The 13537-nt window shown below is 45.8% G+C and overlaps 1 protein-coding gene across 1 annotated transcript in view; it reads right to left on the bottom strand.

Annotated features, from left to right (window-relative positions):
- Positions 1 to 695: 695 nt before the first annotated feature.
- LOC124763784 overlaps positions 696 to 13537 on the bottom strand; it is a 33586-nt gene continuing 20744 nt past the window's right edge. The window contains exons 2-4 of the mRNA XM_047249129.1: positions 9973 to 10088; positions 6480 to 6742; positions 696 to 1027 (exon numbers count right to left, since the gene is read on the bottom strand). Coding sequence (XP_047105085.1) covers positions 933 to 1027; positions 6480 to 6742; positions 9973 to 10088 — 474 coding nt within the window. The 3' untranslated portion in view covers positions 696 to 932. The remainder of the gene's footprint in view (positions 1028 to 6479; positions 6743 to 9972; positions 10089 to 13537) is intronic.

Below are 13537 nucleotides of genomic sequence, written 5' to 3'. Positions count from 1 at the left end.
TCTCTGAAAGGACCGAGCGAAGTTGCGTAGTGGTTAGCACACTCGACTCGCATTCGGCAGAACGACGGCTCAAACCCACGTCCGGCCATCCTGATTTAGATTTTCCGGGATGGTGCCTTTGAAAGGTCACAGGCAGTTTTCTTCCCCAATCAGGGCTTGTGCTCCGTCTCTAACGAACTCTACGTTGACGGGACGTTAAAACCTAATCTTCTTTCCTTCTCTCCTCTTTGGTGGCGTTCACTTGCAGATTTTCATGCTGTTGGCCTCCTATTAATATTGTTGAGAAGTTATGTAGCAAACTTATTTCATACAAGACCCCTGATCGCGTTAGACTTGGCTTGTGAAACGTTTTGCTCGCTCAAAAATGTTGTCGTCAAATGACACCCTTCAAATGTACCAGCCAGTACTGCAGGGTTGTTGTGCTCGTAGAATTCATATGACTCTCAAAAAACTCAGGAATAGGACTATCGTGTGGCTGTGTCTTTAAAAACAGGAGACGGAATGATGGAAGGCATTTATGGAACCCTGATGATACAGTACATATCTTTGGACAACGGAGTAGTATAAGCATTTTAGAAGAAAACATTTATTTCAACATATTAGCTACACGAAAACTAATACTACGTAAACATCTCAAACAAATACAAAAAATAATTATATTGTAGACGTGTAAAAAAATAAACATTATTATAATGTACAGGTATCTTTGGTAGTCGCTATTCCCTGAGAGTGTAGGAGTTGCCTGGGGGCGACGACTGCAGTGGGCATCACTTGATGCTCTCGTCTCGGTTAGCGGAGACCAGAAGATGACGCCGCCTCTGCTGTACCACAGAATAGATGATCTGTGGCTGTGCTGACATCCCAGTGAGCGTCCAGTGAGGTCCGGCAGGCGTGCAGCCCACGTCCGCGATCCGCGAGGCGGATGCAGGGACTCACGCTATGGCGATGTCGGTGCACGTGCGGAACGTCTCCTGCGGCCCGCAGCCCAGGCCTTGCGTTCCGTCGTCACACACGCCCCAGTTGTTGCCTACGAAAACATCACTCAGTTACCTTTCTAGCAGATAAAGAATCTCGCTTTGCATTACTAATTAAGAATAGAAAATCAGTGTCCCGAATGAAACTTTCATTCTGCAGCAGAATGCGCGCAGTTTTGAAACTGTGTGCCGTAACGCGACTCGAAACTGCAAACTGTCATATCTCTTTCAATCCTCATATCGATAGAGCTATTAAGCCATGACACATGACACCATCCCCCTCCCCCCCCCCCCTCCCCCCCACCCCTCCCATCCCTCGAATGCATGGTTCGCAGAAGTTCTTCTGCATATCTTGCCGGCTAGCACTGCTGGAAGAATGGATATTGCGAAGAAATTGATTGTCACAGCCTAGGGATTGTTTATTTGTCAGTCGGTAATCCACAGGGAGACAAACTACAAATGTTTGTAGGATACATGTTATCACTTACTGCTTTTTCCACATATGTCAGCGGCCTCGTTATGTAAAAATTGTCACGTGTCACGTTAGCTGCAGCTTCCTCGATTACTGAGAGGTTCTAAGCCGAAAATAATGCTACGAATGTGAAACGTTACGTATGTATTATTTGAAGTCTCCTGCGTGAGCGCGCCAAGTTTCCGTCAGTTCAGACATATAGCGTAGCTACAGGACAGTTTCGAAATGGCGTCTGTAGTTGATGCACGCTATAAGAAACGGGCCGTCATTGAATTTCTCACTGCAGAGGAAGAAACTGTGGGCAATATTCACAAATGCTTTTGCAAAGTCTATGGAGCATCTGCTGTCGATAGAAGTACAGTTATTCGCTCGGCACGGAGGGTGAGGTCATTAAAAGGCGTTTAGGCGGAGCTCCACGATTTGCAGCGGTCGGGGAGACCATCCACGGCTATCACACGTGATACACCTAACCTAGCTCCCTCGAACTTCCACTTGTTTGTGCCATTAAAGCATGCCATCCGTGGAAGACACTTGAGGACGATGAGGAGGGGATTCGCACAGTGAAGCACTGGCTCCACCACCAGGACAAGGATTAATACCAACAGGGCACACACGGCCGAACGCTGAAGGAAGGCCATAGAACGGGACGGAGATTACGTAGAAAATAGGGTGTGTAGATAAAACACAATTGTTTCGTGTGTGTAATAAAGAATTGTTGAAGAAAAAAATGCGGTGCATTACTTTCTGAGCAACCCTCGTAGCTGGGTTACAGGAGGGTCCAGCAGGGGTATGCTTGCTGAAGCACTGCTGTCTTGGGAGAAGTACTGGAAGAATTGAAGCTGAGAGACATGGACTGATTCGTGCCTGCACAACTCAGTCGGTTACAGCTTTGTCCGCGAAAGTCGAATCCCAGTCTGGCATGCAGGTGTGAGGAAGTTGCAAGGCAGTGCACAGTCCGTTGCAAAGATACATTCTGGAAGCAAACACTAGGATGTGGCAAAGCAGTTTCTCAGCTCTAACTTTTCTTGCAGGAGTGCTATTCCAGCAGGGGGAGTGGGAGAGTTTTCGTGAATTTGAAAAGTAGGAGAGACCTGTGAACTGTAATGGCGGTTCACCGAGTCATATCTGGATAGCTCACTCGGTATGAGCATTGCCCGGGAAATAGAAGGTTCCAGATTCTAGTTCAGATACAGTACGCAGTTTTACTGTCTGTAGCTTTAAGAAAATCCTTGTATTACGCACTTCCATTTATGAAAATTACAGCACTGTCGAGGAAGCATGGATAAGGTATGAAAGTTATAGCGCACCGAGAGCAGTGTATGGCATCTGCAAGATTAGAATTACGGGACGACGCCGCGTTTCTGAGTTTAACATCGCCCTCAGAACGTCTGAATTAGGAATAGTGTATCATTTATGCATTGTGACTTGCCAGTAATAATCGTTACACGAGAGGGTGACACTCTTCGCTGAGATGAAAAGGTTCCACGTGACCAAATCGTAGAGTTTTGAAGATAAGTGAATGGTTGCCTTTTTCAGCAATTAGGTTTGTTGCATCGTGAAAAGGTAGTTCCTGAGCGCGCAGTCACGCTCTTCACCTACACGACGTTGACGGAGTGTAGGACTTCAGCGTTATTATTGCCGTAACGTAAGTGTGCCTCTCTCTGCCCTTGCAATACGCTCGCGCCTGCTGTGCTGTGAACTACTTACATGTACTGTACACATCCCTTGGTGGATCACACTCCTGCTGCTAAACCAAATGTGACGTCAATACAGCAAAGTATCGTCTGGTAACTTATCACCGTCTGTTTCGGTGTGAATATCGTGATTCACTCATACTGTTTCACTTTTGAGGAACACCAATTATGCTGCATTAAAGGCACGTGGAGCAAAGTCTTGTGATCTCTACAAAGTGGCGCAAGACAAAAAATTCACAGGCCTTTGGTGGTAGTAAGCTGCCTGTTAATGGACTTGCTGTAGTTACTGGACCTTCTCGATAGTATTCAGGAGGCTTCTTCAAGCTAACACTTGTACTCAGTGCTAATAAATAGAGCTTGTTATTAAAACTTACTTAAATACTTGGATGTATCGGTGGTCTCCATATTATCGTTCAAGGAATTTTGTGAAGATAGCAAACAGAAATTGAGTATATGAGCTACTTAATCAGCTAACTGACAGCAACGTCTGCCTCTCGCCTTTCACATGTTAAATACGAGACTCCACTTTGGAGTAACACTTCTGGTACCGGATAAGCGGACGTCGCAGTAACTCATAACGGGCGAGTCATACTGGTCTACCTGATACAAGTTACTCTTTAGATAATCCTTCGTTTGGGATCACTCAAGAGTGCCTAATTGTAGCGAGAAATAATTTAAATTCAGCGAAATTAATGGATCGGTGTGGGTTACACAATAAAGATGTGAAAAGCATGAAATCTTCGTTAGAGCTCTGGTCTGGCGTAAGTTAGCAATAGTAGCGACGTATTCTTACTTGTAGCAAAACGGTTCAAATGGCTCTGAGCACTATGGGACTTAACTACCGAGGTCATCAGTCCCCTAGAACTTAGAACTACTTAAACCTAACTAACCTAAGGACATCACACACATCCATGCCCGAGGCAGGATTCAAACCTGCGACCGTAGCGGTCGCACGGCTCCAGACTGTAGCGCCTAGAACCGCTGGGCCACTCTGGCCGGCTACTTGTAGCAATGCACCTGTAACACAAGTAATGGACCTCACTGCTAGGGTATCATTTCAAGCCTTTTCGACTCAGCTCGAGATAGGAGATACTAAATGCGCTCGCTCTCAGATACACGCAGACGCCAGCATGCACTTACTGCCATCTGGAGCACCGTCCACCACTCCCCCCCCCCCCTCCCTTTCGCTTCACAAATGCCAACAGTGCATCATCCCAAATTATTCGTAAAACATTGCCAAGTGGCGACTTCCAAGCAAGCCGCAGCATGCATGTGTACGATGATTCAGAATGATGCCAGCCTCGCGGTTACTGCAACAGCGGCGGGTCGTGTGCTCATCACTGCGAGCCTTCTACAGTTCCAAAGAGCCTACCTCTGTCACTAATCGTTCGAAATATAAAACTTGTTGGCTATTCTGGACCAGTGGTTCCCAACCAGGGGATAATCACCTCTGGAGAAAGAAGAGAGGATTAAATTTTCTTAAGCTTGAAAATAAAAACGGTTCGATTTTGGTTTCGTGACGACTCTATAATATTCATAAAAATAATTTGTGTTATCACTATTCCGTTAACTTCTAACGTTTATTTCATCATTGTCATCTGCTATTTGACACACAATGTTGTTCAAAGGCCTCTTCCAAAACGTTCCATATGCTGCTGTTTTGAGCAATAAGAGTCCTCCGTAGTCCTGTGCGTTTCCTAGTTTGATCTTCCGCCTGGTCGGCGCCTCGGTCTTTTCATATCTCTTGCAGTTCAGTAAATAACTTCCTTCATCCATCTACTATGTACTCGCTTGGTTACATATCCCGCCCACCTCCATTTAGTTTTTATTTCGTCCATAATTACGTCTTCGACTCCATTCTGTTCTCCAATCAAGTATTCTTTCAGTTGTGCTCCACAGCTTTTACGAATGACTTGTATAAATCATTTTTTTTTAAATTTGGTCTGCCAGTCGGAAACATTACTGTCGGAACTAGTTGAAGAACAAGACAAATTTCAACAGCTTTTTGGCGTTTTTACATCAAAATGTGTTCTCTAATTCATTTCTTTTTTTCGCCTATCTCTCCCAGTTTCTCCCATCACATATCCGTCCACTGCTGCTTAAGCAACTCGCCTGCTCTTGATCGGTTTCCACAGCAAAAATCCACCTCTGCCTGCTGTAACTCAAAAAACATACTTACTGAATACTTTTAGTTTTTGATACATCAACAACTTCGTTTTGAGAGACGTGTTTACTTAACTAAAAGCTAATCTCCGTTTTTACCATTCTGTTTTTTTGTGCGTCCAGTTGAAGCACTCAGTACTTATCACCAGCAATGCATCTACATTTACGAATAAATGTCTGGGTTCTCTGACCATTTTCGATGAATGAAAGAATATTTTCTGATAGTGAAATTCGAGTGAAAGTTCAATTTCTTAGGCTCCACGAAGACAACACACTGAAGGTAGACTATGGCAATACACAAGACAAAAGTTTAGTGAAAGAGTAGCTGCGAGTATCCTTCATTATAATAAAGGGCACGATAATGTTGATTCATTTTGCGATATCTTACAGGTTTTAAAAGCCACTGTGGTATCAATACATAGATTAGTTTGCCATAGTCTCTGATTTAAGTGTTTCCACACTCGCTCGTGACACAAACTGTTTGATTTCAATAAAGTGGATAAGGTTATTCTCCTAACTTCCTCTAACGCATAACCTAAGAGATCGGGGAACAAGTATAATTGATTCCTATTCTGTTTTAGAGAGCCTAGACACAGAACACTGTTATAGAAACCCGTCCTTCTGACAACTACATTAATTTTCGCAGCTTCCTTGGAAATTTCCGAAAGGAATAGGTAACGTGTCAGAATCGGATTTCACCCTCCCTTTTCCTCTCTATTACTCTGCATTGATTTATTACAAGGCAAACACATCGTTAGACCGCATTAACAGTTTATTACATTCATCACACTATACTGTCACACATTTAATGCTTCTCCTACAGATCGCAGGAATATAGTGGTAAACCTTGTCACTGAAACTTGAGGGAGAAAGTAATCCGAGATTTTTGCAGTGTGCAGAAAATTCGTTTCTGAGTATGAGTTTTGATCTTCTCCTCCACCCCTTCCTTCCCCCAACTATGTTTGTGCACACTGAATACTGCTCCGTGTGAGTTCCCTGATAATCCCTTGCACGTCCGTATGACTTCTGCATTCTCGCATCTCCGTTTTTGTTTTTTTAATGACGTTCGTCTGGTTGTGAATATCGAAGCATGTGAAATATTTAGATATTGCACTACATCAACGCCAAGCGATCTAAACATTCACATTGCCTCTGAGAGTGGGAAGTGGCACAAACCTGCGACATAGGTCCACTGGAGGACGCACTGTTTGCACTCGAGGTCCTCTGGCAGCTGCAGCTCCACGGAGTAGTAGCCCGTGTCGTTGGACGGCAGCACGTACTCGGTGCTGCCATCTGTGAGAGACAGCGGCCACTTGGAGAAGCATTCCTCCGTTTCCAGCTGGCCTTCCTCTTCGAGCGGACAAAGGCGGAAGACGAAGTAGCCCATATGGTTCGCCGTTATTAGCGCTGTAGCGTTTATGACGCTAGCGCGTTCGTACCTACAAAGCAATGCATTTTACTTTAGTTAATAATTTTTTGTACTCTTCTCAGAAACACAAAGAAAATCGCACACACAAATTAAGCGCCGGCGTCATGACACCGCACCTCCGCTAGGATCCTGTATGATCAATTTTCTCTCACCTTTCCCACACTTATATTTTATTTAAGTGAAGATCACGATGTAGACCTTTGTTGAGTTGAAACTGGCGGGATGACAGGCATTAGGCAGGCCCAGGAGTTACAAGCTTTTGTGAACCGTAGGACTATCCTCAGTGACATGTCTCTGTACCCCAAATTCCGAGATGTTGACTCTTTAAACTGAACAATGTCTTCCGGATTCTAGAAACGCTATGCTAGCTGGTAGCCTGTAAAGCTATGAATCTACAATGCAGCTAAGGAAGGACAGGGGTCATAATTAGTGAATTTTAAGAAAGTACATTTATAAATTTTTACCAAGGACAATCGCCAACCAGCCGGATCTTTTGAAAAGTTATTTTATTTAGACAATCAGCTTCCGCATCTCAATAATCCAACTTTCAGGCCTTTGTGCACTCCAGGATCAAGTCTTCGAAGTAAACACTCCAAAAACAAATTCATGGAATCCGAATACTGATAGCTCCAGTTTTGCAAGTATCGATACATCTGATTGTCTATACATGGAGCGCATAAAGGACTGAAGATGGGATTATTGAGATGCCGAAACTGGTTGTCTAAATAAAGTAGGTTCTCTAAACATCCTACTAGTTGGTGTTTTTCGTTGCAAAAGTTTGATCGGCTGCTGTCCTTTATCCACAATGGATCAACAGAGATTGACCAATTTAGTTAGTGAGTGATACTATTTCAGTAACTTGTGACATTCCTGGAAATATTATTTCTCCAAAAAATTTTCTAAATGAAATTAAAGAATAATATGTTCATCAAAGAAAACACTGATCATGTTAAAAGAGCACAGTGATCGCTTTGGAGTTCTGTAGATCGTGTAGAACTGGTACGCCTCCACCAATGACAAGTCTCCTTAGTGACGTGTTGTGTGTGTCTGCCAGCCGACTGTATGGGATGGAGTTGCTAGATCTTTGGTGCATCAACGCGGACTGCCCTGTGTTTTTACCGGGTGAATAACTTGCTTAAGGGAACAGTGACCGTAAATGGATCCCACCCGACAGGGACCAGAGACGAATATTACGCATTGTCAATGAGAATCTGTTCCCAGCCCTACAGGAATTGCAGCTGTTGGTGAATACAGGCGAACATTGCGAAGAAACTGCATGCTGTGGACTTTTGGAGTCGGGTACCTCACAAAATGGCGTTGCCACAGCGGCAAGTGCACCGATATGTTTTCAGTGGGCCAGATAGCTTAGGAAATGGACAGTAGCTAACTAGAGGGTTGTAGTGTGTCCCGATTCGCGATTCGCCTCTTTTCAGATGATGCGACGCGTCGATTGCATCGACATCCCGATCAGGCGCTTTACCCACGGTGTATGGAGAGTGTAGTTTTGGTCGTGTATGGTTATGTGATGTTTTGAAGATGTTTTTCGTATAGTGATTCGGACCAGCTCATTCAAATTACCGATAAAATGAAGCAGGCTGTTTATTTCAACGTTCTCGGTGACAAAGTGTTGTCCTCTGAACTACATCTTGAAACCTCCCCTTAGAAAAATTTATGAATTACTGTGCTGGTAAACCCCTTACGTTATTTGATTTTCAAACAGTTGAGCAAAACTGAACGTACTCAGACATTTCTCTCTTTACTTATTCTGATCGTCACTAAACTGACACACAATATTTTTAGCGCAACGCAATCTGACTTTCAATAATCCCTACAAAAGAATGGCCCTGACTAACAATAACCTATACCTTTCATGAATCACTTACCTCACAAAAATCTTCGTTACTCGAGCTACTGCAATACAGCGAGTGCCAATACTGCCAGCTAAATAAAAGATTCTAACTACTGAAGGCACTAACTACTGATAGGCATAGTTAGCAAATGAAAGATTTTGACAGAAAACAAACAATGTATTTACCTTAATAATGTTCAAAATTCATAATGTATATATCAGTTCATAATATACAGTATTCCAAATTTATTCTTTCTGATGGACACAGGTCCAGATCGTCCGCTCTCAAAATTCTGCCATCTCCCCCAATCCACCACTGCTGGCGGCTCACCTTCAACTGCGCAACGCTACGCGCTGTTCACATCCAACTACCCAACACTACAATAGCAAATATTCCAAGAAAGCAAACCAGCCCCATACTGCACACACCACAGTCAGTAATTTTCATACAGAGCGCTACGTGGCGTTACCAACATAAAAACGTAAACAGCCTACTTACAATCTTCATTATGATTATGCTGTGGACCCTCCCGTCTTCCAAGACGCCAACAGCCATGACCACAAGGCTGCACACATACGTCCTTGGTTTAACGAACACTCAGGCACACTGTAGCACATCGACTGACCCGACTGTAATTTTGTATCCAACGACTGAGACTATCTGGAAGAGTGAGTGAAGCTTAGCAACCAACATGCACACAATTTGGCAACTCCAATCGCCCCACGAGTGGCTTTAGCTGGATTTGGCATACGTGACATAAGGACTTTCTTTCTCGCCCAATTAAAGCCATTACAAAGGCTAGAGGCTGCATTGGCGTGGTCCCTCCTGGGAATGATTAGTTTCTTGTTCATTGCACTTACTTATTATTAACAAAAACATGTTATAGTCAGCTTTAGGTTCTAGGTATAGTGCTAGAGCTATTCGTATCAGTTGCCGCAGCGTAAACAAACAGAGACTTGTATTTTCCGAGGGGAGGAAACCGGAGCGGGGTAACAAGGCTCGCCTTCCGCTCGCAGGGACTGGTAACCTACGTCCATTTTCTGAGCTCCTGCGAAAGCAGACCTGACGTAATGATCATTTGGATCGCGTAACCCTTCTGGTGTTACGAGGGCAGCACTCGAACCCCATCGTAGACCAGGATTAGTCTCTTCACTCATTGCAAAATAGGAAAAGAAAACTTCGAGCAATGCACAACACAAAGAAAGCGGAATACGCAAAGGCTTTCGCCAATGTCTACAGCACTATCGTTTGTTGAGGACGACAGTGTCGTAAACGGTGTAGCAGTGTATCATAGACCAAAAGTCCCATACAAAATTGGCACGACGAACTGTCAGCACAATGCCAGGCCTACATGTGTAGCAACAGTAGACGAGTAAAATGAGTGACTCACGTGGCTGCGATGACGGACAGGCCGAACTCGCCGCCGTTCTCCTGCGGGCGCGGCCTCTCCAGCGAGTAGTCGTCGCCGCACTCCCCGCACCGGCCGCCGTTCTTCTGCCACTGCGCCTGCGCACACGACGGCGGACATCACCACACCAGTCGAGGGCACATCGTCTCATGCCAGTATTAGCCCACAATTAAACAAATAATTAGCTCAACGCAAGAGAATAAGCGTAATCAATTAGGACAAATACTCGTACCTCTTTTTCCAGAAACAAGCCTGCAATACATTAGCAACTAATCTGCTGTCCATTAGTATTGCAAGACCTCGAAGAATAGCAAGTAACGATATTTTACTCATTGTGCTGGTAAAATACACACGATTAAACCTGTAGGTGGTTTGAAGGTACGCATGGTCCGAAATTTAGCACACTGACTTGAGTCGAACTGAGCTTAAATGCAGACACAGATAAGCTGCTCCATACTGATTCAACTCTGGTAAAGTTCATAATCCGTAGTGGCCAGTAACTGGTGGAGCGCCAGTGTTTCGGCAACCAATGAGCAGATGTTTTCAGTTGGGGAGAGCTCTGGAGAATGTTCTTACCAGAGCGAGAGTTCAACATCTTCTGTACCGAGGTCAGTCAGGATAACACAGGCAACACGCGGTAATGTGTTATCTTGCTGAAAGATAACGTCACGAAGATCGAAGATGGGGCACAGCCACCGGCCTTAACACGTCACTAACGTAATCCCTGGGGTTTAAATAATTTACTATGCGAACCAGAAGTGAGTTGTTTTGTACCCAACCATAGCATAAATGAAATTCAGTCATCGTCGTTTAAAAAAAAAAAAAAAATATTCACATCTTTGTACTTCTGGAAAAGAAGAAGAGGTGAACCACATAATAATAGGACGTTCTTAAAAGACAGACAGGCTAGATGAGACGCTAAACCAACTGAGTGCTATGGGGTACAAAGGCCCCTGCCTTGCATTACCACTCTTTTGGCAACAACAGCCGTTAGGGTGTTTTAACGCATACATACAGCTGTCAGGGAATTAGAAGTGTCCATATACACAACCACGTCAAAATCTAGATGCTGCGGGATCCTAGCAGATAGTGTCGGAAGTTCCATGCTGCTTTTCGCGGATGATGCTGTAGTATACAGAGAAGTTGCAGCATTAGAAAATTGCAGCGAAATGCAGGAAGATCTGCAGCGGATAGGCACTTGGTGCAGGGAGTGGCAACTGACCCTTAAGATAGACAAATGTAATGTATTGCGAATACGTAGTAAGAAGGATCCTTTATTGTGTGCTTATATGGTAGCGGAACAAACACTGGTAGCACTTACTTCTGTAAAATATCTGGGAGTATGCGTACGGAACGATTTGAAGTGGAATGATCATATACACTCCTGGAAATGGAAAAAAGAACACATTGACACCGGTGTGTCAGACCCACCATACTTGCTCCGGACACTGCGAGAGGGCTGTACAAGCAATGATCACACGCACGGCACAGCGGACACACCAGGAACCGCGGTGTTGGCCGTCGAATGGCGCTAGCTGCGCAGCATTTGTGCACCGCCGCCGTCAGTGTCAGCCAGTTTGCCGTGGCATACGGAGCTCAATCGCAGTCTTTAACACTGGTAGCATGCCGCGACAGCGTGGACGTGAACCGTATGTGCAGTTGACGGACTTTGAGCGAGGGCGTATAGTGGGCATGCGGGAGGCCGGGTGGACGTACCGCCGAATTGCTCAACACGTGGGGCGTGAGGTCTCCACAGTACATCGATGTTGTCGCCAGTGGTCGGCGGAAGGTGCACGTGCCCGTCGACCTGGGACCGGACCGCAGCGACGCACGGATGCACGCCAAGACCGTAGGATCCTACGCAGTGCCGTAGGGGACCGCACCGCCACTTCCCAGCAAATTAGGGACACTGTTGCTCCTGGGGTATCGGCGAGGACCATTCGCAACCGTCTCCATGAAGCTGGGCTACGGTCCCGCACACCGTTAGGCCGTCTTCCGCTCACGCCCCAACATCGTGCAGCCCGCCTCCAGTGGTGTCGCGACAGGCGTGAATGGAGGGACGAATGGAGACGTGTCGTCTTCAGCGATGAGAGTCGCTTCTGCCTTGGTGCCAATGATGGTCGTATGCGTGTTTGGCGCCGTGCAGGTGAGCGCCACAATCAGGACTGCATATGACCGAGGCACACAGGGCCAACACCCGGCATCATGGTGTGGGGAGCGATCTGCTACACTGGCCGTACACCACTGGTGATCGTCGAAGGGACACTGAATAGTGCACGGTACATCCAAACCGTCATCGAACCCATCGTTCTACCATGCCTAGACCGGCAAGGGAACTTGCTGTTCCAACAGGACAATGCACGTCCGCATGTATCCCGTGCCACCCAACGTGCTCTAGAAGGTGTAAGTCAACTACCCTGGCCAGCAAGATCTCCGGATCTGTCCCCCATTGAGCATGTTTGGGACTGGATGAAGCGTCGTCTCACGCGGTCTGCACGTCCAGCACGAACGCTGGTCCAACTGAGGCGCCAGATGGAAATGGCATGGCAAGCCGTTCCACAGGACTACATCCAGCATCTCTACGATCGTCTCCATGGGAGAATAGCAGCCTGCATTGCTGCGAAAGGTGGATATACACTGTACTAGTGCCGACATTGTGCATGCTCTGTTGCCTGTGTCTATGTGCCTGTGGTTCTGTCAGTGTGATCATGTGATGTATCTGACCCCAGGAATGTGTCAATAAAGTTTCCCCTTCCTGGGACAATGAATTCACGGTGTTCTTATTTCAATTTCCAGGAGTGTAAAATTAATTGTTGGTAAGGCGGTAAGGCGGTAAGGTGCCAAGTTGAGATTCATTGGGAGAGTCCTTAGAAAATGTAGTCCATCAACAAAGGAGGTGGCTTACAAAACACTCGTTCGACCTATACTTGAGTATTGCTCATCAGTGTGGGATCCGTACCAGGTCGGGTTGACAAAGGAGATAGAGAAGATCCAAAGAAGAGCGGCGCGTTTCGTCACAGGGTTATCTGGTAAGCGTGATAGCGTTACGGAGATGTTTAGCAAACTCAAGTGGCAGACTCTACAAGAGAGGCGCTCTGCATCGCGGTGTAGCTTGCTGTTCAGGTTTCGAGAGGGTGCGTTTCTGAATGAGGTATCGAATATATTGCTTCCCCCTACTTATACCTCCCTGGGAGATCACAAATGTAAAATTAGAGAGATTCGAGCGCGCACGGAGGCTTCCCGGCAGTCGTTCTTCCCGTGAACCATACGCGACTGGAACAGGAAAGGGAGGCAATGACAGTGGCACGTAAAGAGCCCTCCGCTACACACCGTTGGGTGGCTTGCGGAGTATAAATGTAGATGTAGATGTAGCGGGAAGGAGTAGCAGGAGACCAGCAATACGATAACATATGCGAGAGCAGCCACTCCGAAGCAGCAGAGCAGAAACGAAGAATTGCGATGCCTGGAGGACGGGAGCAGTTACTTAATACATCAGAAGATAAAAAGGACGCATCAAGTGATGTGTATTTGTACACATTTATTTAGT

Source organism: Schistocerca piceifrons, chromosome 1 (assembly GCF_021461385.2).
Source record: "Schistocerca piceifrons isolate TAMUIC-IGC-003096 chromosome 1, iqSchPice1.1, whole genome shotgun sequence".
NCBI classification, from domain to species: domain Eukaryota; kingdom Metazoa; phylum Arthropoda; class Insecta; order Orthoptera; family Acrididae; genus Schistocerca; species Schistocerca piceifrons.
The sequence above is the reverse complement of the archived record's forward strand: the minus strand, read 5'-3'. Positions and strand labels throughout refer to the sequence as shown.